Consider the following 21854-nt stretch of genomic DNA (forward strand, 5'->3'; position numbering starts at 1 on the left):
TGCATTTGTATGTAGAAGCCAGAGGACTACTTCTGGTATCTTCCCTTATCATTCTCCACCTTACGTCCGTCCGTCCGTCCGTCCATCCATCCATCCATCCATCCATCCATCCATCCATCCATCCATCCATGTCTCTGTCTGTCTCTCTCTCTCTCTCGGTAGGGTTTTCCACTGAACCTAGACTGGCTAGCCAACAAGCCCTGGGGTTTGCCCATCTCTGCTCACCCGGTGCTGGGGTTTCGAGTGCTTGCTTCCATACCTCACCATGGAAATGCTGGGGAATTTTAACTCAGGTCCTCATATTTGGATGGGAAGCACTGTACCCAACAAATTACGTTCCTAGCCCCCATACCATTTCTGTAACGCCACAATTACATGTTAGTGACATCTCTAACACCAGTTTCATTTTATTTTTTTTAAAGAAGAAAATGGTGAAGGCCGTGGTGTAGATCAGTGAGAGTGAGTGCACATGCTTGCATGCTTTAGGTCTCAAGTCTGCTCCTCACCATGACAAAGGCTGAGCTAGGTGATAACTGTAGACACTCAGAAGGGAAATTATTAAATCAATCAAAAGACTCAGTGATTTTTACAATTGAAGACTTTAAAATTTGAAAATGCCTAATTATGAATAACATTAATTGGACATAGGAAACTGGCTCAGCAGTTAATTCTGGCTGCTCTCAGAGGCCCTGGGTTCAACTCCAGCACCACATGGTGTCTCGAGCCAACCATAACTCCAGTTCCAGAAAGTCCAATGCTTTCCTCTGGCTTCCTTGAGCACCAAGCTCACATGTGGTGACCATAAATTCATGTAGGCAAAATAGCTATACACATTAAAAAAAAAAAGGAACAACATGGATGCATAGTACAACACATTATATAATAGAAAGGTTTTAAGTATCCCTTATAAAAGATAATATATACTTCCTATAGAAATTCTTATCCAAGTTTTCAAGTTTAGCTGATATATTAGCTCATACACAGTTTTGGGTACAATTTTAAGTTAAAATAATCCAAGACAACACTCACCTCCTGTTTCTGTATTATAGTAATAGGTGTAGCCATCTTCACTTAAACCTTCTACCCAAATGGCCTTCGCTGCTGTCTAATAGGAAGGAAAAAACAATGCACTGAAAACAATGACAGTGGCTCCCTACTGAATAACTAAGGCAAATGTGGCTGTCCTTTCTTCTCTGCCTGGCCTCTGGGAGTCAGAAGAGGTGAGAAAGATCAGGGCAACAGTCTGGTTTCTGTTAGTCACCATCAACTTCCAAACAGACTGTCCCACCTCTCAAAGCCAGGAACTCTGGCCAGTTGGGAAGACATGTGAACAATAGATGACTGCCAAACAATGGATAATATTTATCCTCAATAGGGTTAGGGTGTGTGTGTGTGTGTGTGTGTGTGTGTGTGTGTGTGTGTGTGTGTGTGTGTGTGTGTGTGTGTGTGTAGGTGTGTATGCGCGCTTGGGCGTGTGTGTTTGTGTGTGTGCGTGCCCGCACGTGTAGCTATCCCTGTTCCGTCTCTACTCAGCACACTAACGGCAGTATTATAGAAAGAAGCCAGGTTGGAGCTGGAGAGAAACTGCTTATTTGGAAATAAATTTGCTTAACAAAATTCTACAAAAAGCCACAGCAACTAGTCTAGAAATTTGTTTAACTTATGGTAGAGCGCTGGCAAAACTCACCCACCCCCAGAAGCCAATCACTTGAAAGAATAAAGCAAAGACATAATGCTACAGTTACCTTTTTTAAGTTCCCTTGAAATCCTTCTGGCTTTTCCCACTGAGATGCTTAAAACAAAATACATTATAAAATTATTATGCTCTTAAATAAAACAAGTCACCAAAATTTAATTAGGTAAAACCCACAGGCAAGTCATATACAAAACACTACAAAATAGTTTATTGAGATTAGGGAGTTTATATTTGGTAGTTTATTAATTTATTTGTACTATCTTTATGTGATCTTTAATTTTTCTGTAAGAAGTCTTGCCTACCGTGGTAGTTTAAATGAGAATGGCCCCCAGAGGCTCAAAAATTGAAGACTTGGGTCCCCAGCTGGTGGAATTATATGGGAAGCATTAGAAGTGTGGCCTTGTTGGAGGAAGTGTGTTGCTGGGGACGGACTTTGAGATTTCAAAAGCCTACAGCATTTCCAGTTTGCTTGCTTTCTGCCTCCCGACTGTGGATGAGATGTAAGCTCTCAGATACTGCTCCAGCACCATGCCTGCCTGTGGCCATGCTGCTGCTACACATGCTTTCTCCACGATGGTTATGGGCTTTGCACCTTCTGGGTCCATGGGCCCCATTTAAACGCTTTCTTTGATAAGTGGCCTTAACTTCAGACAGACCTCTGTGAATCTCAGGCCACCAGGTTTACACAGTGAGACCCTGTCTTTTGAGGCCTTTTCTTTCCTCCTCCTTCACGTATTCAGTATTAAGGACCAGTTAGTTCTTTATGTCTCACTTCTCCTGTGTGGAAATGGGTCAATTTAGTAGCTTTTAGAGGAAAGGGATGGCATTCTGTTTTCTTGGGTGAAGAGAGAGAGAGATGAAGAATGAAGAAATCACAAAGGAGTTAAGTAGGACCAGGTGAGGAAAGGAGGCACATGACGAGAGAGAACAAGAGCTGCAAAGTGAGTCTGAAAAACAAAACAAAAATAAGCTGCTCCTCCCAAGTGTCTACTTCTGGTTGACTTACTGTTCACTACAACGTGCATTTCATTTAAGACCCAATGCAAATAAACTGTTAGAAATTATTACTACTGGGGTTAGGAAGATGGCTCAGAGGCTGAGACACTAGAGTCTCTTCTAGGGCATTGCATTTATGTTTGGTGTATTTGTATTGCGACTGGAGGACAACTTGTGGGAGACAGTTTTCTCCTACCTTGTGGGTTCTGGGGACTGAAGTCAGGTTGTCAGGCAAGGAGGTAGGTACTTTTCCCACTGAGTCATTTCATCAGCCCAAACAGAAAAATTTAAGTAGTCAATCAAGACAGCTATACAAAACAGAAATCAGCTTCTGGCTTCCAAAGGCTTCTAGTTAGTTAGAAAACCTTTTCTGATTTTATTTCAAGACCCTTATTGGTTATGACACAGATATGAATAGTTTACCTTGAGGTAAAGTGTTGTATTTCTGTATAGTTTCAACTTTTTTATTGAGAAAACAGAAAGTGTATTTGTAAGTACTGTGTAAGGTTAGTCACAACACTGATTCTCAATAAGCGGGACACTCCTCATTTTTTTTTTTTTTCCTTCTCTTTGAGACAGGGTCTTACCCTGTACTCCAGGCTGGCCTAGATCATCTCACTATGCACTCTTGGCCAGTCTCTTGCCTCATTTCAATCCTTCTGTCTTAGCTTTCTGAATGCTGAAATTATAGAGTGTGCATCACCATAACACACACATACACATACACACACACACACAATTCTAAGCTTTGTGGTAAAAATGAAGTTACAGTTTCTCACTGCTTAACATATTCTATATTAAATAAAAAAAGTCGCATTTTTGATTTCCCTGTAGCCTGCTTCACTAGCATACCTCCTGTGACGAGATCATAATAGTAACAGTGGCCGTCGGCTGTTACGCCTTCCACCCATCTACCCTTAGAAGCCTCTTTCTTTTTCTTCTTCTTTTTCTTCTCTTTCTGTTGATTTGCTGTAGGGGTGGGCTGGACAGTGTTGGTGACTGGTGATATAGTTGGCTCTGAAATGTCTAGGAAAAAAGATAAAGACAGGTAACTTTACCTTTGAAAACGGTCTATCACTCAGAAACCTGGCAAAGCCAGCCATACCTGTAATTCCAGCTCTCAGGAGGCTGAGGATAGACAACTATGTGTTTGAGGCTGGCCTAGAAAAACATTTTAAAATATAACAAAACAAATCAAATGGGCTGGAGAGATGGCTCAGAGATTAAGGCCACTGGCTGCTGTTTCAAAGGACCTGAGTTCAATTCCCAGCAAGCACATGGGATCTGTGATGGGATCTGATGCCCTCTTCTGGTGTGTCTGAAGACAGCTACAGTGTACTCACAAATGACAAGTAAACAATGCTTTAAAAAACGAAACAAAAAAATGTGACAAGATTCTCTTTGGGAACAAAACATATTATCATGATGTTATCTAAGATGCAATCATGCAAGAATAAATAAGGGGAGTTTAATAAGGGTTATTTACTTCTACCAAACACTAAAAGGGTCTGGGGAGTGTGTGCGGCCCAGTGGTAGTACACCTACCAAGAGTGCCCAAGGCTGTAGGTTTAATCTCAGCATACTAAGAAGAAAACAAAGAACAAGACGAATTAACCCACAACCTACTCTAAAATTCATCTAAAACAAAACCATGTCTGGTATATAACTTAGCAGTAGGGTGCTTGCCTAACATGCACAGGCCCTGGGATAGACCTCCAGTCCTGAGGGAGGAGGAAGCCAGCAGTGAAGAATTGATGTGGAAATAAGCAAACATATAACCTAAAGAGAACAGGCCAGACACAGAGTCAACTGACCTCCTGGTGCTTTTTTTTCCTGGAAGGCTTATGTACTTAGGCATTAGGAAACTGAGAGTGATTGTGTATGCCTCCCAGTACGTGGGCTGCACAGGTAGGAGGCTCAGGACTTTAAGACCATCTTCAGTGGCCAAGGGTTCTTGGCCAGCCTGGGCTACATGAAATCCTGTTTAAGACGGATATCCTGCCTACACCAACAAAGGCCAATGCTGATGACAACAGGAATGGGGTGCTAGAATGCTGGGACATGTCAACAACAAACTACAAAGGCAAAACTATTCAGCCAGTTCCCAATGGTGTCTCATTTCTTCACAATATAAATTTCAGGTCAAGTTAGGCATGACGGAGCTCTATGAGTCTACATAGTGAGCTCCAGGACAGCCAGGAGCATCAAAATGGAATCAATCAATCTTTCTTTTTTCTTTCTTTCTTCCTCCCTCCTTCATCTATCTATGAGTGAATTAATGACATGCGTTTTCAACAATACTTCTCCAATTCTCCAGAAACACAGCTATCTAAGTTTTTCTCTGAAAACACTTGCTCTTCAGTTGAGGGCAGTGATCCAGGTCTGTAATCCCAGAACCCAGGAATGTGTCTGACATCACATAGTGAGTTTGCAGCAAGTTGAACTCTCAATCATTATTAAATAAATGGCTTCTTGAAACATATGCCCCTTCTTTTCCTTAAATACTAACATTAGAATGCATTAAGCTGACAATTGTTCTTATTTAAGGAAAGCAATATTCTGCTTAAACCCATAATTAAGAGTTCTTTTTATTAGAAACTAAAGAGCATCATTTCATGCTGAAATATATGGTTCAGATTGAGGAGGAAGGCCCCACCCTACTGGCCTGTTGTACCACAAGGTGCTACTCACATAGCCAACAGTTCCACTACTACAGTCCTCCTCAGCAGCAGAAGACACCGTCTTAATAGCCATGGCTATTCACGGAGAGTGGTGACTGGTTAAATCACTGAGAATAAGTGTGACAACCCAATGCTCATTAAGGGATTTTCCATATCTCTCCTCTTCCAAAGCTCAGTAAACCTCCATCAGGAGGAAGAGGTGGAAAGACTGCAGGAACCAGGAGATAGAGATGCCGTTGTAATGTGACTGCTCCCTCTGGGTATAACATGACTATCCTACCACTATCTTGGAGTAGTGGTAGAACTCCCCAATCCAGTCATGGCAATGAAATAATCGAGCAGCGTGATACAGTGATGGTCAACATTACACGGAGGGTAATGGAACTGCTGACGTTTCCTAGGAGGAGGGGACTCAGGGGACCTGTTCCTCCTCACTTGGGATGCTAGCTACTATTCCATGGAGTTCCAGCTGCTCCCAACAGGTGATCTTGGGACATGCTCAAATGAAAGGGGACGGTTAACTGAAAAGAGACTCCCTGGTGCAGGGTCTCTAAGGCAGCGACCTATGATGGGATGTGCTTCTGTGGCGATGCAAGTGTTTGGGGTCCACCATGCTCCTGTGACTGACTTCTCATTCATGTTGTCTAGGTAAGCCCACTAAGGTTACTGGTTCTCAAAAGCAAACACCAAAACCATCTGGCCACCTTACCCACTCCACAGGATCTACAATCAAGATCCACTCTGTGCCTTAGGGACACGGTGCCCAGCTTGTTGAAGGCTTTAGGTGGGGCCTGGCTGGTAGAGGGACATCAATGGGGTGGTCCTTCTAAGTTTTTGTCTACCTTCTGGCTCTGGGCTCCTCTCTCTGCATCTGGTCTGTATTGTGTGCACAGTCCATTTGGAGCATCCAGAACTGTGCAGTAGTGATGGGTTGAGGCCTCTGAGCCTGAGACCCACGGCTGACAGTCTATCTTATAGGAGGTTTTGTCAGGCATTTTGTCATGAGAAAAGTAACTAACATAATTTGTCATGGAAGAAAGCTCATAAAAAATTCCTGCTCTAGGGCCTAAACTCAACAACAGAGATGCTCACAAACACCCCTTACTCAAACCCTCAATAAGCTGCCCGCTTGAGGTAAAGTCAATTATCTGTCTACAAAAGCAACTGCTTCGTTATGTAGCCAAGCATGTAAGCAGCTACAACTTAGGTTCGGCCATTTTGAAAATATAATTAAAATGCAAGTTTGTTTGTTTGTTTTGATTTTTAATGACTAGTGCCTGTAACTTACTGAGTGTCTGAGAAAGAAACCCCAAGGTTTGAGAAATGAATCATTCAGCTAGGATGTAACTAGGACTAGGTAACTAAAGGTAATGTGGTTGATCTGAATAAAAGTGTCAGAAAATGAAGCATTAAAAGCAAATCAAGAGGCTAGCAAGATGGTTCAGTGCATAAAGGTGCTTGCCACTGAGCTTCATGACGTGAGTTTGATTCTTGGAACCCACATGGTGCAAAGAGAGAACTGACTCTTCTGGGCTGTTCTCTGCACTCCACATACTCATCAACGAAAACATACAGAGAAATAAACAAATGAGTGAATGTAAAAAGTAAAACAAGCCAGCATGGTGACTCGTGCTTGTAATTTTTAAATTCAGTACTCAGAAGGCCTAGGTAGAAGGCTCATGAGTTCAACACAACCCCAGAATATGCTAGATTTCATCTCAACAACAAAACCACTACAGTACCTGCACCAGCACAAGCACAAAAGTACTTCAGGGTCCACCCTTAATAGGAGTGTGGTACCTCATGAAAGCACTGGCCTGACTACTGCAAGTGCAGAACTCCTGTGTGGAAACCAAGGTGTGCGTGCTAATGTACCTGACTGCAAGCCAAGCCTTTTCAGATCCTCTTGGTATGCCTTCAGGGCAGCCGCCTCCATGGCAGCAAACTCCTTGGATGCCTTTTCTTCTTCCTTTGCCTTATCCAGGCTTTTCTGTTTAATCTGTGTAAGACACAGGTGAAGGCAAGAGTGAGAGAAGAGACCACCATTGCCTGGAAAGAGAAGAAAGCGCCAGGGGTACCTCGCTGATCTTCCTGGCCACATTTTCCTTGTGGTTCTTTCCTCTTTCATGAAATTCAACACTCTGGAAAAGGAGAAAGGGAAATAATTATTAAATTCACAGTAAACTAACAGTGTACCCACAGGGCTGAAATATAAAATGGTCATGGCAGAAAACAGAAATGACCAGTTTAATGCAAACTGACCTCGTGTCAAATGATGCTAGTGGTGAAGCAGATTACTGCGCTCTCCCACCAGGCGTTCTCTGGTTCTTAGGATGAGCCAGGACAACCACGCCAGTGGGAGGACACACACAGTCCTCTCCTGACTGGCCCAGTGAATATGGGTATAAGAAGGGCTTGAGACATGAAGCCTTGCAAAAAGAAAGACGTCGCAGTTGGGCAGTGGCATACACCTGTAAGCCTAGCACTGGGAAGACCATTCAAGTTCCAAGCCAGTTGAAGCTATGTGCTCATGGGATAGCTCGTCTTGAAACAAAAAGATAATAACGAAAAAACCCTATTTGCCCAAACCAGAACAATCACCAAACAAATAAAAGCCACAGCAACAGCAACAGCAAAAAAACACCACCCACTACCTTTCAACATCAAATGTCAAAACTGGCAAAGCCTCTAAAACTTCATTGTTCTGTTTTTCTGTCTAAGAGAAATAAAAAATTATCCTTAAAGATTTGGTCTTAGCTGGGCAGTGGTGGGGCTCTCTTTTAATCTTTTAAGTACTCTGGAAGCAGAAGCAGGCAGATCTCTGAGTTGGAGGCCAGCCTAATCTACAGAGGTAGTTCCAGGATAGCCAGGGCTACACACAGAAACCCTGTTTCAAAGAGCCAAAGTAGGTAAAAGACTTGGTTTTTAAAACATTAAGAAAGATACCTAAAAACTTCCTTGTTTGGGCAGGTAAAATGGCTTAGTGGGTAAAGGTGCTTGCCACCAAACCTGACCACCAGATTCAACCCCCATGACCCACATGATCAAAGAACAGACTCCTGAAGTTGTCCACTGCCATTCCCATCATTCCCATACCAGGGAACACCCATACCAACACACACACACACACACACACACACACACACACACACACACACCGTACAATAAATTTAAAAAATTCCTCACATTGTGCAAAGTGATATAATAAAACAAAGTTACTCTTCGCAGTATTGTCTGTAGCGAAAACTTTGAAGTCTACCTACTGGGGACTGGCTAAGTGAACTGCGCACACTCCCACAGACCTTTACTGAACGGAAAGGAGCACAGTCTACGTACTGACATGAGAGACACCTTCAGGAGATACTGTTCAGTTATAAGACCCTGCTACCTTGTAAACAAGATGGAATAAAATACACGTACACAGAAGTAATGAAAGGGCAACATGGAAAAGGGGGAGGTGACTTCTGAAGAGGAGCATTAATTAGATGGCTGGGGACAGGGATGGCTGACTGAGCACTGGACCTACTTAAATAACCAGAAATTCTCACAAATTACAGATGGTGGTAAGAAATAAGAAATCCCCTAAAAGTCTGGCCGGTTGAGTCCTGTATAATGCATTAATCAAGCTATTCTAATATACTCCTCAGAGTACCTCTTTAAAACTTGAGTTCATAAGGCAAACAGTCATCTCTATTGTTCCTATACTGGGTTACTTACAGTTGATTATACCGTACAAAGAATACTGTATTAAAGCACCACTCAAAATTAAATACTGTTTTTCATTAATAGCTAAATCACTAGATATATGGGGAGACACACACAGACCTCTGGAAAGGTAATTTATTTTTATAACTTATTAAAATTATTTTACTGTGTAGGTACCTCCAGGGAAGGATACTTGTTTCGATCTATGTAGTTTTAAAATCTCATGGCAGTTTTGGTAAGGATTAACCTAAGCTAAATAAAATATGCACAATGTTCAGCAACTACTAGCAAAGCCAAGGGAAGAGCTACACTCCTCTCAGAGCCAAAGATGATTTAACAGTGTTCAATGACGGAATGCAGCATAAACCATGGCATCATTCCGTGGTGTACAACAGTTCTGCCAAGTAGTAAGGTTATGCATAAGGCAAGATACTGTACGGCTGTTCGTTTTATTTTATTTTATTTTTTTTCAAGACAGGCTTTCTGTGTAGACCTGGCTGTCCTTGAACTCACTCTGTACAACAGGTGGCCCTTGAGCTCAGAGATCTGCTTGGACCGGCCTCCCAATGCTGGGATTAGAGGTGGGAGCAGCCTCTGCCCTTGCTGACCCTGTAGGTTTCTAAAACTTACCTTGTGGGTCTATGCTCCTGTAAGTGCATATGCACCACATGGGGACAGTGGCTAACGGAGGTCACAGGAGGCTGTCAGATACCCTGAAACTGGAGTTACAGGGAGTTTTGAGCTTCTATGTGGGTCCTGGGAACTAGCCTCCAACCCTTGGCAAGAGTTGGAGTTGTTCTTTACTGCGGGGCCATCTCTCCAGTCCCCACAGTTTCTGATACAGTAGTTTGTCTTAATAGGCATGTCTGAAAGGGAAAAAAGCCAGCTGACTCTTATGCCCCAAAAGTTGGATCCAGGAATCAGGTGGTGGTGCACACCTTTATTCCCAACAGTTGGAAAGCAGAGGCACAAGGATCTCTGTGAGTTTGAGCCTAGCCTGGTCTAGAGTAAGTTGCTGTCTGAAAACAGTCTTGGAAAAACAAACAAACAAAAAAAAAAACCCCCAAAATCAACCTGCCTGTGGGATCAAGTGTATCATCATAAGGAGTATTACAGTTGTTATACTTGTATTTCGTGAGGAAATAATGCTGTTCTCCCCTCTCTGGAGAACAGGGGAAAGTAGAATTTTTTTTCTTCTTAAGGGGCAGGTATTCCATAAACAAGGACAAGATCACTCCACTCACTGTCCAGTTCCTCAAAGGCCTCAGAAATAATTTGGTCTTAAGTTAGATTGATGCAAAGAAGGCTGTAGCTTTCATAAGGGGATTCAAAAGAAATCTTTTTAGGTTTTGAAGAATAAAGAGCACTGTACATGAAAATGGTTTATAAACACTACGTAGTAAAAAAGCAACACATCACATGAATATTTTACTAAAAATTTCATACAGGCCTATTGTCGGCTATCCAGCACTTGCAGTAATCACAGAATTTCTTCGGTTGTGACTTCCAGTAGTCGGCCCTGAAAAAGGAAAAACAACTCTTAAGTTTATCAAAAAAATTGAAAGAGAATTTTTATGCTTGTTAAAAACTGGGATATAAGGTTGTTGACGGACTTCTGTCTTAACAAAGCAGATGTACTATTTATGTAAAGCTAAATTCCGTGGAAAACTGCTCTCCCTAAGATAAATGACAGGCTTCTCGCTACAGCACGGTAATGAAGAAATACGAGTCTCAAAGAAGAGTACTTCCCTTCCCTGTGCCCTTCTAGCTAATTCATTTGTTCTGGGGACGCGAGGCTGGGAAAAGCCACAGGACTTCTGCAGCCGCAGCGTCACCCTGGCCTCCGGAGCCGGCGGGCGGGCGGGCGGGCGGGGGCAGCACCCAGGTCCGGGGCTCCGGCCGAAAGGGCGGCCGCGTTCTCCCAGAGAACCCGCCTGGCAGGTCGGGCAGCCCTGGGCGAGCGGAGGGGCGGGAGGAGGAGGAGGCCGCTCGCGGGCGCCTCGCGACGCAAGCCCAACCCGTCCCGACTCACATGATTGCGGCTGCTCCGTCTGTAGCCTGCGAGCCCGTTCACTGATGTCCGCCGGTGGCGAAAGCCTGGACCTCCGGGCTTCGGCGTCCCCCGACGCGGCGTTTCCGCGGGCGGCCTACGGCAGCCTCGACGGCCCAATCCGCGCGCGCGGTGTCACCGCCTCTTCCCCTCCCCCACGGGGCGGTACTCGCGGCGCCTGAGAGGTGGGGTCGGTATAAAGGGGTTGAGGTCACCCAGAAGGGACGAAAGCGCGACGGGACCGGAGCTGCGGCCCCTGAGCGTCCCAGCCAGGCTCCATCCCGCGGGTCTCACGCCTCCCGGGATCCAGAACCTCCACTCCCGAGTTGGCTCGCGGCCGAGAGGTTCGACCGCCTCCCCGCAACCCCCGCCGCGCGCAGCTGTTCCCACAGACGGCGCCGCCCTCGGCTTTGCCGGTTTGCCCGCCCGCTCTGTGACCGGGGAGCAGCCCGGACCTGACGGCTGAGAAAGAAAGGCGCAGCCGCCGGTTCCGGGAGCGCACGGGGCGCTGGGCTTCGCCTCAGAACTTTCCAGGGGCGCGTCGGCCCGCTCCTCCCCGCCGCCACGCCCGCGCGCTCCGCCGGGCTCGTGCCCGCGAGTGGGGCAGCGGCCGCGGGGGCGGCTTCAGCTCGCGTCGTGCAGAGCGGTAGCATCGCTGACGCTAGTCAGGTGGGTCACGGCAGTGCTCGCAGTAGCACTTCCCATATGGTCTAGCGGTTAGGATTCCTGGTTTTCACCCAGGCGGCCCGGGTTCGACTCCCGGTATGGGAACAGTGTAACTTTTCTTTTCTTAATATACTCGACTTTGGACGAACTGGTTTTGCTTTCTAGTGGCTCTGGTTAACTTCAGCGTCTGCGTTCGGTTGAGTTTGTGAGCAAACAGTGTAGTTGGTAGTGGGGCTGGGAACTAGCTCGCGGAGGCCGGATGAGCGGCCGGTGCCCTCCGGGCTATGCGGGAGGAGTTTCGCTTTCCCCGCCGCTGCACCCCGCCCTCAACCCGTACTTTTCCAGGCACTCGGGAGGTGATGATTAACTCGGGCCTCGCCTTATCTCCCCCCGCCCGGGTGCCCCCTCGGTCCACACCCTGCTCCGCCGCCCCCTTCCGACTCGGCGGGCCGGGGCGTGCCCGCCGCGCTCCAGTTACTGTCAACAGTGGCTGGAGACCCCTCGGCACGCCAGCCCCCGCTGCTCCCTATCGCCGGTCCCCTGGCGATCCTTATCGCTCGCCCGGTCCTGGGACCCCCGCCGCGTGCACTGCAGCCCGCCCCTCAAGCAGCCCTCGCCTTAAGGCAAGGCCTTTGCAGAACGCCTCTTATGTTCCTTCTAACTCCTCTTTCCTCTTCAAACACACGGCAAAACTGCGGAGAAGAAAAATACCACTGTGATGAGACGTCTGAAAGAACAGAACCGGCTTTCCGGGAGGCTGTTTGGAGCGTCACTGATTTAAAAAAAAAAAAAAATCATGGGATGGAGGTGGAGCTTGGAAGACAGAAATTAGCCCGGAGACTGGGGAGGGGATGTTACAACAAAGTTGCACTGTACTTTTAAATATAGAAGCCCTGTGTTTATTACAAAGAAGCGGCCCAGCTGTGTCAGCAGCCCGAGCGCTGTAAAGGAAACAAAAGCGTTATCATAAATGCAAGTTGAAATTAGAAAAATGGGGCAGCTGTAATGTTTAGTCTGTTGGGCCTTTGGGCGCAAATAAGGAAAAACTGACTCCCGCGGATGAGTTTCTGGTCAGAGCCATTATTGAGCAGAAGTTTTGGTTGTTTGTGTGTTCCCGAAATATTTTATAGCCTTAACTGGCACAGCTGAATTTGAAAATAGCTATTTATGTGTTCTGTGCGATTAGTGGTTAATTGGCTTTTCCTCGTAAAAATTAAAACCAGAAAACCCCGTTAGCAAATATTTAAAACATGAGTGTTTATGCACATCTTCCCTCCCTCCCCCGATGTTTTGAGGTTCCCGCTGTTCAGGCGCTCTAGGCAGGTGGGTAATGCTGGGTAGAATCTCATTTCCGCTCCAGTCATTAGCTATGGGACCTTGTGGAGGTCTTCGACCTTAGTGTAGTGGTGTCTTCTAGCTTTGGAGCCGTAAGCACCTTATCATCGTTGTATTAAGATGGTTTCTCCGTGCGGCTCAAGATAGCCTAGAACTCATTGGAGCTGGAACTGCTGGGGTTTGGGATCCTCCTCCTTCTGTCTCTCAGCAGAGGGATTTCAGGCATTTGCCTCAACGCCTGTTTTAGAGTCTTTCTGAGGTTGAGGGTAAGGTAGGTATGCTCAGACCTCTTCTCATGCACCCCAGGGTAGCCTCCAAGTCTCTGTGGTGATGAAGAGGCCCTTTTACCCTTGCTCCTGCCTCTTCGGTGCACAGATCACAGGCTTATGACACCAGACTAGATTTTAGAACAATGTTCATTAAAATTGTTTGTGTGTATGTACGTTTGCCTTCGTGTGTGCCACGTGTGTGTCTGGCGCCCAGGGAGGTCAGAACAGTGTGTCAGATCCTGGAACTGGAGTTACGGATGGTGGTGAACCACCGTGTTTGGGTGCTGGGGAATCAAACCCTGGTCTCAGCAGGAGTAACAAGTGCTTCAAACCTCTCTAGCAGCCCCCTAGGGTCTCCATACCAGTGTGTTCTTCACAACGTTTAGATAGATCTTGGACAGATAGTGGGAGCAGAAATTTATATCTACAACTTTCCTGTATCGCATGTCATCAAGAACCAGGCACTAAAGACTTTGTCCCAGATTTGGAAGAACAGACTCCTACCCCTGCTTTGTTTAATGTTTGCAAGTATTTGACTGGTGCTAACACTCGTGCTATCATAGATGGAACAGTGAGTGATCACAGGTGGGCATACTGCACGTTTGGGGTGAGTTAGGACGGTGGTAGGGTGATAGCATTCCTGCCCAAGATGTCCCCTGTCTAGCTCTGGGCCAGGTGGGAACAGGCAGGCAGGGTCCCAGGGACACATGGATTGCTCCTAGAGGTGAGGTGGAGGTTTGGCTCCGGGAAGGGCAAAATGGAGAGAGAGGGGGAGCACTTGCCCTGCACCTTGAAGAACTGGTTGGATTTCTCCCAGTGGGGAATGTAAATCAGAAAACCTGAGGTGGATGGGACTAGGACTAGGAGACTAGCCGGAAGTAGGGTTCAGTAGGCACGTGCTGGAGGCAGCCGGTGGCAGAGCAAGAAGAGAGGCAGGAATCTCAAAGTTTGTAATTTTGAGTAGGTTACATGCTCCTTTAATCAAGGATCGACCTTTTATATCAGGAGAGGTCTGCAAACATTTTTGACTCTTTGTTCTGTGTTATTGTTACTGTGAGACTGATCCTTATTGTCATAAGCCCAGGTTAGCAGATGTGTCACACCCCAGTTCGTCTCTGAAAAGCCTGAATGTGGCTGTGGTATGTGATGTGAAATAAGAAATTTTACTTCAGAAGACTCGGACAATAGAGGAACACGCAGGCTATTGTGTGCCTGTAGGTTTTATGTTTGGGCGTTGAATATTTACAGATGACTAGAATGGAGTAGCAATTAATTAGACCTTATGAAGTCTGGGTTTAAATTATGGCAGTGAATTGCAGGTGTCCCTTACACACCTTGATAATTCCTGAATAGTTGGGAAGATATACTGGATAAATGTCTGAAGATTCTTTCATTAGGTTGCCAGTGGCTAAGGTGTTCTCTCTAGACCATGAATAGCTGTCTGGACACATCAGCCAGTCTCTCTCTTTTTTAGCTACTTTCTGCTTAATTTACCTTTCTTGTTTGTTCATGTTTTCTTCCCTTGCTTGCTTTTGGCTGCAGTTAACCTGTAGACCTTTTTTAAACTAAAAGAATATTTTCTCTTACTCCCTCCCTCCCTCCCTCCCTCTCTTTCTCCCTTCCCTCCTCCACCCCTCTGTTCAGAGGACAACTTGTAGGACTCAGTTCTCCCTCTACCACATGGACCCCTGGGGAGACTCCGGGTGTCAGCCTTGGCTCTGGTACCTTTGTCTACTGAGCCATTTCCCTGGCCCTTTTTCAAATTTTAAAAAAGATTTCCTTTATTTGTATGAGCATCCTCCCACACGAATGCATGTGTTCCACGAGGGGCGTTTGGTGCCCGCAGAGGTCAGAGGAGGTTGTTGAATTCCTTTAGGACTGAAATCAGGATGGTTGTGAGTCACCACTGGATGCTAAGAACTGAACCTGGGTCCTCTTAAAAGCAACAACTGCTCTTAACCACTGAAGCAACCCCCCCTCCGAGTCCCCCCTGTTTCTTTTATTTCATCAGGGTAGTATGAGGAAAAGGGCACTGTGTAGTGAGATCAGTCCTGCTCAGTTTATACCACAGAGAGGTTGGAACTGCACACATTGTTGGTGCAAATGTGTAATGGTGTAGTCAATTGGGAAAGTTTGTCAGTTCCTTAAAATAGTAAACAGAATTACTACATGTTCCTCGGAAGTGAAAACATACGTCTCAGTTACAACTTATATGTAAATGTTTATAGCACTTTTCCTCATATGCAGAAGCTGGAAAAGGCTCGAGGATGGACCAGAGTTTAGTGTCTGTCTGTGCAATGGAACACTAGCAGGAGATAAGGCAGGCATGGCAATCTGGACCACGGCATGGACTTTTGAGTGTCAAGCATATCATGCTTAGTGAGAAAAACAAGGTGTTAACGACCACCTTGTTCAGTCCCTGTGGTGTGTGACTCATGCTTTTAATCCTAGCACTTGGGAGTTAGAGGCAGGAGGGTCTCTGAGCTCTAGGCTAGTCAGTCTGCATAGAGAGTATTAGGTCAGCCAAATCCTGTTTCAAAACAACAGCAGTTTTTGTTTTTTATTCCATTTATATAAAATGCCCACGGCAGACAATTTTTATAAAGAATGCTTGCTTTGAAGTAGAGAAGAGACTGGGTTGGGGTAGGGGTACCTGATAATGTACTTATGTTTAGGTACTGAAAGACTATAAAATTAGATTTTAGTTGGTTATACAACTGTATAAATATACAGAAAAGCATGGAATTGTAGACTTTATTTCTTAAGTTGTGTTATGTGCTGGCAAAAACTATTAAAAAGGATTGAAGTAAAAGAAGCCTATGGGATATTTTATCTCTGAGTATGTTTGCCGTTTGGATATTACTTACCTTAAAATAATGGTAAAATATTTGATGAGTAGAGAGATGAATCCTAGATTGTTCTGATAATGCAGTACATACTCGAAGTAATCCATGCAAGGGGTCACATGAAATTCACAGGTAACTGTGACAGCGTACAGTGTGAGAGATGCTCACACTAAACTAACGGCCCAAGCACTTAAAGGGCTCGGACTTTCACATCTGTGAGCAATGGCACAGGCCCCTTGTGGGAAGCAACCTTTGAGAAGGGTAGTGAAGAGAGCCAGGCTCTCATGATTCAGATGGGGTGGGAGACAAGGCTTGCAGAGGAAGCAGGCAGGAGCAGAAGCACATTAAAGCTGTAGCACATTTTGGCTGAAGTGTGGGATAGTAGGATAGGAGTGGGAAACCAGGTTGCAGCAATAGCTTAGGGTCCGTGGGGAATCATGTCAGAGCTCTAACAAGTTCTGCAACCTCTTCCCGGCCCTCCTCAGCCTCTAGGGTTTTCTAGTAGCCGATCCCTGTCCCTATGGAATGTGTGTTTTGCCCTAGCCCTGTCCTGTCAGCAGTGTGACTCTGGGCTGGGGACTTTGACTTTTTTCCTTTCTTTCACCAGACTTGGAGCATGTCATCTGCGGCTGGTCAGGAAGCAACTGAGTGTCTGAAGGCCAGGTTACAAAGTCTGTTGACAACAGTTCATGCCAGGAATCTTCTTGATTCTTGACAAGTTTGAGAGGTTTTGGAATTTGGAATTAAAGGAGTTTACCTTGCTAGGAAAGTGGATTTCTGGGAATGTGAGCTAATGAGGTTAATTTGATAGCACTGTGCAGGGTCAACTGGAGAGCGAATCTGTGGTGGCCTCCCACACCTTCCCTTGCCAGTATCTACTGTCACTTTCCCTGCACCAGTGCAGTGACAAACCGGCTTCTCTGCTTGCTTCTGGGCCCTCCCTTAGTGTGGCTGCAACACAACAGAAAGATCAGGTTCAAAGACTTGCCTGAAGGAAATATTTGAGACGTCAGAAAGTAAATCCCATTGAGAGCAATGGGGAAATGAAGGGCGGTTTTGTTTTCTGATCGCCAGGCAGGTTTTGCACACACTGGATCGTAATTGGTTTGCACATCATGAGGTGGGTTGCTTTTTGCACACTTCAAATTTGCTCCAGGAACCAAGTGAAGACCTTGACACTGCCACCCTGTGGACATGTGATTTAGAACTTCGGGAGTTAAAGGAAAGCCTCATTCATTTGAAATCAGTGATTTTATAACTGGCTGTAGTTCTTCTACCTCGGTGTATGTGGGCATGCTTATTAACTAGAAAGCTTAAAGCTCATCTTCTGAGGCTTTTGCACAAAGGGAATGCAAATACAGTAGCTTTCAAAAAGCTCTGAAGGCAGAGCCAGGTGGATTTCTGTGAGTCGAGGCCAGTCCGGTGTACATAGAGGGCTCCCACCCAGCCAAGGCAACATTGTGAGACCCTGACTTGAAACGACAGAGACAAAACCCTAGCCTGCTGTTCAGGTGGTAAGTTTCTTTGCACCACAAACTTAATGAGTTTGGTTTTTTAAATTTATTTTACTGGGTATGCATGTTGTTTTTTTATTTTGAGACAGACAGGTTCTGTCTAACCCAGGCCAGCCTGGAGCTGGCTGTGTAGCCCTGGCCGTCCGTGGGTTTGAAGTTGTTCTACTGCCTTAGTGAACCAACTAATAGGACGAGGGCCGCCATTCTCCTCACACTTTGTTTCTTTAAAGTCACTGTGGTAGGTGAGGTCTATCTAAAATATTAAAACAAAACAAAAAAACCTGTACTGATTTTTTTCTTGTTTTGAGATAGGGTCTCACTTTGTAGTTCAGATACTGATTTTTATCAAGTACTATTTTATAATATACGTGGAATTGCCCTCTAGACTTCCTCTCCCCTAGATGAATGTGGCTTCTTATATTTTGTTGTTTGGGTAAAAATTCTTTCATGTTGGATGCCCTTAATGGTACTTACATAAAGGGGTTTGAATATTATATGTTGTTTGTTTAAAATAAGTCTGTTTTAGAATTAAAGTGTGGTAAACTGACTTAAAAGGAAGTGGGGACTGGGAAAGACTCAACTTGCCTTCTGCAGCTCAGGAAATGGCCAGGCCTGGACCACACAAAATAACTTTGCCAGCAGACGAGTTGTTTACAGTCCACGATGTCGTAAATGGCGTACACGCTTGAATTCCCTGAGGTGTCAGCATGGGTGGGGTGTAGGCACTTAGTGTTGAAATTGTGTAAAGTCTGAGTGGGCTGGAGTGATGATCCAGGCCAGTGATCATTAAGTGTTCTGAAATCTACACCAAGGAAGCTAAAGCTAGCTGAAGTGTTCCTTGAATCCTCATCCCTCCCACAAGGCACCTGGCACCTACCTTAGGGACATGAGCTTTTGTTACTGGGGTAACTGCAGCTCTAAGTGTTAAGGATCTTTGACACTTAAATATTTCTGAGTGGTTTTCTCTATAGTGTGGCACAGTGAACATGGTAATAGATGGTCAGTGCTTGGCTTGATTTAACAAAGCAAATGTGTAGGATTGTAGGTGACATTTCACAGTTAACTTTTGCTAGAAGTATGGCTTATATTTTACAATCAATAAGTAACTTTTGCTTTCGAGTGAGGTAGACAATGTTTAAAATGTAGGACTTTAAGTGAGAGAAGCACACAGGTGCTTAAGGCAGCAGGCGTATCACGTGAACTGTGCTGGCGGCCACTGTGGACACACAGGCCTGCGTAGTGAGACCCTTCACTGCCATCCAGAAGGCAAAGACAAGTGCTTAAGAGGCCTAACAGGTATACTGTCATACATAGTTCACATTTTAAATTATTCTGAGGGAAGCATATGCGTGCTATGATCGTGTGGAGATCACAGGACAATTTACTGAGTTGATACCTTTTCATGTGAGTTCTGAGGGTCAATAATATTAGATATACATCTATGTTTTCTTCCCCTCTTTAGTGACTTTTGCTACTACTATTTTACTGATTGTCAGCAGTACCAAGCAAGAGTGTTTAGTTGCTGTGGGCTCCACACACAGGCTGCTCTGGTTGCTGTGGCCTCCACACACAGGCTGCTCTGGTCATCTGCCTTTGACCATGCAGCGCTTGCTGTAGTCGTGCACCCTTCACTTTCACACCTGCCTTGTTCATCTGTGCAAGGAATGCAGGTTTTCCCCTTGCAACAATAACTCTAGCAGAGATGGATTGGGATTTTTTATAAGGCAGTAACTAATAAAACGTGTATATGAATTGTAATATTTCTGAATGTAAACTACTCCCTACTAAGGAAGCAACATTTATTTATGTATTTTATGTATATGTGTACACTGTCTTTAGACACACCAGAAGAGGGCATCAGATCTCTTTACAGATGGTTGTGAGCCACCATGTAGTTGCTGGGAATTGAACTCAGGACCTCTGGAAGAGCAGTCAGTGCTCTTAACTGCTGAGCCATCTCTCCAGTCTGAAATACCTTTTATTCTAATTTCATTTTTATTTTATTTTGTGAGTGTGTGTGTTCCCCTCCATACCACAGTGTGTATGTGTGGGACAGAGGACAACTTTTGGGAGTCAGTTTTCTCCTTCCAGACTCAGGTCCCCATGCAGTCACCTGACATCTCACAGGCTCTTCTTGAGTAAATTATCTCCGATTTAAAACGTCTTTGTTCTCTTTGGTTCCTCAGATGCTTTTTAGCTGAGTGACTTTTGAATTTAAAAAGTCTTTTGAAATCGTCTTAAAATTTTATTTATAGTTTAATCTTTTGTTTAAAAAATCTCTTCAGGATTTGGAATCTGGAGGCCAGGAAACTTTTAATAACAGGATATGTTCATTTATTGTTCTGTGAAGCTATTTTGGACTCTATTTCTGGATTTAATCAAAGATTTTTTACCTTCCAAGGCTACAATGTTTTTTTTTTTCTTAATTGTCTGCTTTGCCAACATTTGTTTATCACTGATACTCTGTGCCAAGGGGGACAGCTCACTCTGCTGACTGGGAAGGATGGCCTTGGTACGATATCCAGTTTGTAGTTACCAGAGCTGAAGTGATGGGAAGGGTTGGATAGGAAGGTCCTGACCACAGGCTAAGCGTGTCCACATGAGGGGAAACGCCCCTTATGTGGAGGGTGCTGTGAGACTCCTGAAGGGAGGTGGAACCTTGGCTTGACTGAGAACTCCAGGCATGCTTCTGGCATCTGGGAAGTTTAGAGATGAATAATAGTGATGTTTCCCCTGGTCCCCCTTACAATTCATCTAAACCATGAGTTTATTGTCCTCTAAAATTCCACACTGATAGACTATTTCTTTGTGTTATCAATACCCACTAGAAATATTTTTACTTTATCAAGCACGTTTTAAAGTGTTTAACTATAAAGTTATAGCAAAAGGGCTCATTAAGTTTATATAAAAGATAATTTACCAATGCACACCTTCCAAGATGGCTACTATAATCCAGAAAATAGATGGCATGGAGGAATTGCGAGCCTTATGTATTGTTGCTAAGAATGTAAAATGATTCCGCCCAAAGTGGATTATCTCAGGAAGGTATCCGCAGTTATTTATTTATGGCAACATGGGTGTAATTAATCCAACTACCGATTCATAAATGGAAAAGTAAAACATAGTGTGTAGAATGTTATTTAGCCCTCAGAAATTCTGACACATACTGTGATATAACATGGAGAAACCTTAAAGATTTGGTACTAAGTGAGACAAGCTAGTCACAAAAAATCCTGCCGAAGAATTATACTTACTTCTAGGTATCTAGAGCAGTAGGTCATAGAGAAAATAGACATGGTGTTTGCTGGGGAAAGGGAGGAGTTGTGTAATGTGCATAGAATTTAATTTTTGAAGGGTGGATGGAAAGGATTCATCGATGGATAACAATGGGAATGTGGTTAACGGTTACAGAACCATGTGCTTAGAACCAGGTTAAGATGGGAAATTGAAGCTTATCCATATTTCGGGACAATTTATTTTTACTTTTACTTTTTATGTGTACGGATGTTTTACTTGCATGTTTGTATGCATACCTTGTGCATGCTGGTGCTCACCGAGGTGAGAAGAGGCGATGCATCCCTTGGAACTGCAATTACAGATGCTGTTAACAGTCCTGTGGGTGCTGGGACTGAACCTGGGTTCTCCGCAAGAGCAAGTGCTGTTAAGCACTGAACTGTTTCTCTGGCCCCACTCCCAGTTAAAAGTTTTAAATAGCAAATTTGATTTTGTATTTTGGTGTTCTTTCAGAAAAACAATCCCTATCTTACCCCTCTGGTCTTACTTCAGTCAACAAAGAAGGGTTATTGACACCAGGTGAGCAAGGCTTTCTCCCCAGCAGGGAAGCAGTCAGACAGGATTCCGCCCAGTGTTTTGTGATGTCGATTTCTGACACTTTTCTACCTGCACATAGTACCAGACCCCAAGCTGAAGGTTCAGTCCCCAAGGTAGCTTCACAAGATGCCAATCCCAAACCCTATACTGTTATACTTGGTTTTCTGCTTGGCTGGCTATTCATCAGAGGTCTCACAACTCCTTCCTGGGATGATTAAGTTTCCTTGAGTAGCACACAGAAATCAAGAGACTATGTTTGTCCGCA

General features: G+C 44.7%; 2 protein-coding genes and 1 non-coding gene across 10 annotated transcripts in view; 2 read left to right on the forward strand and 1 right to left on the reverse strand.

Annotated features, from left to right (window-relative positions):
• Wbp4 (WW domain binding protein 4) overlaps positions 1-11700 on the reverse strand; it is a 27961-nt gene extending 16261 nt beyond the window's left edge. For 2 of the 5 annotated variants that reach the window (XR_015637846.1, XM_087584806.1), the window contains exons 1-7: positions 11111-11700; positions 10525-10597; positions 7452-7514; positions 7249-7372; positions 3545-3718; positions 1746-1792; positions 1030-1105 (exon numbers count right to left, since the gene is read on the reverse strand). Coding sequence is in view for 3 of the 5 variants with exons in the window: in XM_087584806.1 (XP_087440932.1) it covers positions 1030-1105; positions 1746-1792; positions 3545-3718; positions 7249-7372; positions 7452-7514; positions 10525-10597; positions 11111-11112 (559 nt within the window). In the remaining 2 variants the exon portion in view is untranslated. 5 annotated transcript variants of the gene reach the window in all.
• Positions 11355-21854, forward strand: part of Elf1 (E74 like ETS transcription factor 1) — a 96312-nt gene continuing 85812 nt past the window's right edge. For all 4 annotated transcript variants that reach the window (XM_087586701.1, XM_087586708.1, XM_087586717.1 and 1 more), the window contains exon 1: positions 11355-11797. The gene's annotated coding sequence lies outside the window, so the exon portion shown is untranslated. The remainder of the gene's footprint in view (positions 11798-21854) is intronic.
• Trnae-uuc8 (transfer RNA glutamic acid (anticodon UUC) 8) lies at positions 11828-11899 on the forward strand. Its single transcript has one exon. It is a non-coding gene; the product is annotated as a tRNA-Glu (tRNA).

This window comes from Rattus norvegicus, chromosome 15 (genome assembly GCF_021556685.1).
Source record: "Rattus norvegicus strain SHRSP/BbbUtx chromosome 15, alternate assembly SHRSP_T2T, whole genome shotgun sequence".
Classification (NCBI taxonomy): Eukaryota; Metazoa; Chordata; class Mammalia; order Rodentia; family Muridae; genus Rattus; species Rattus norvegicus.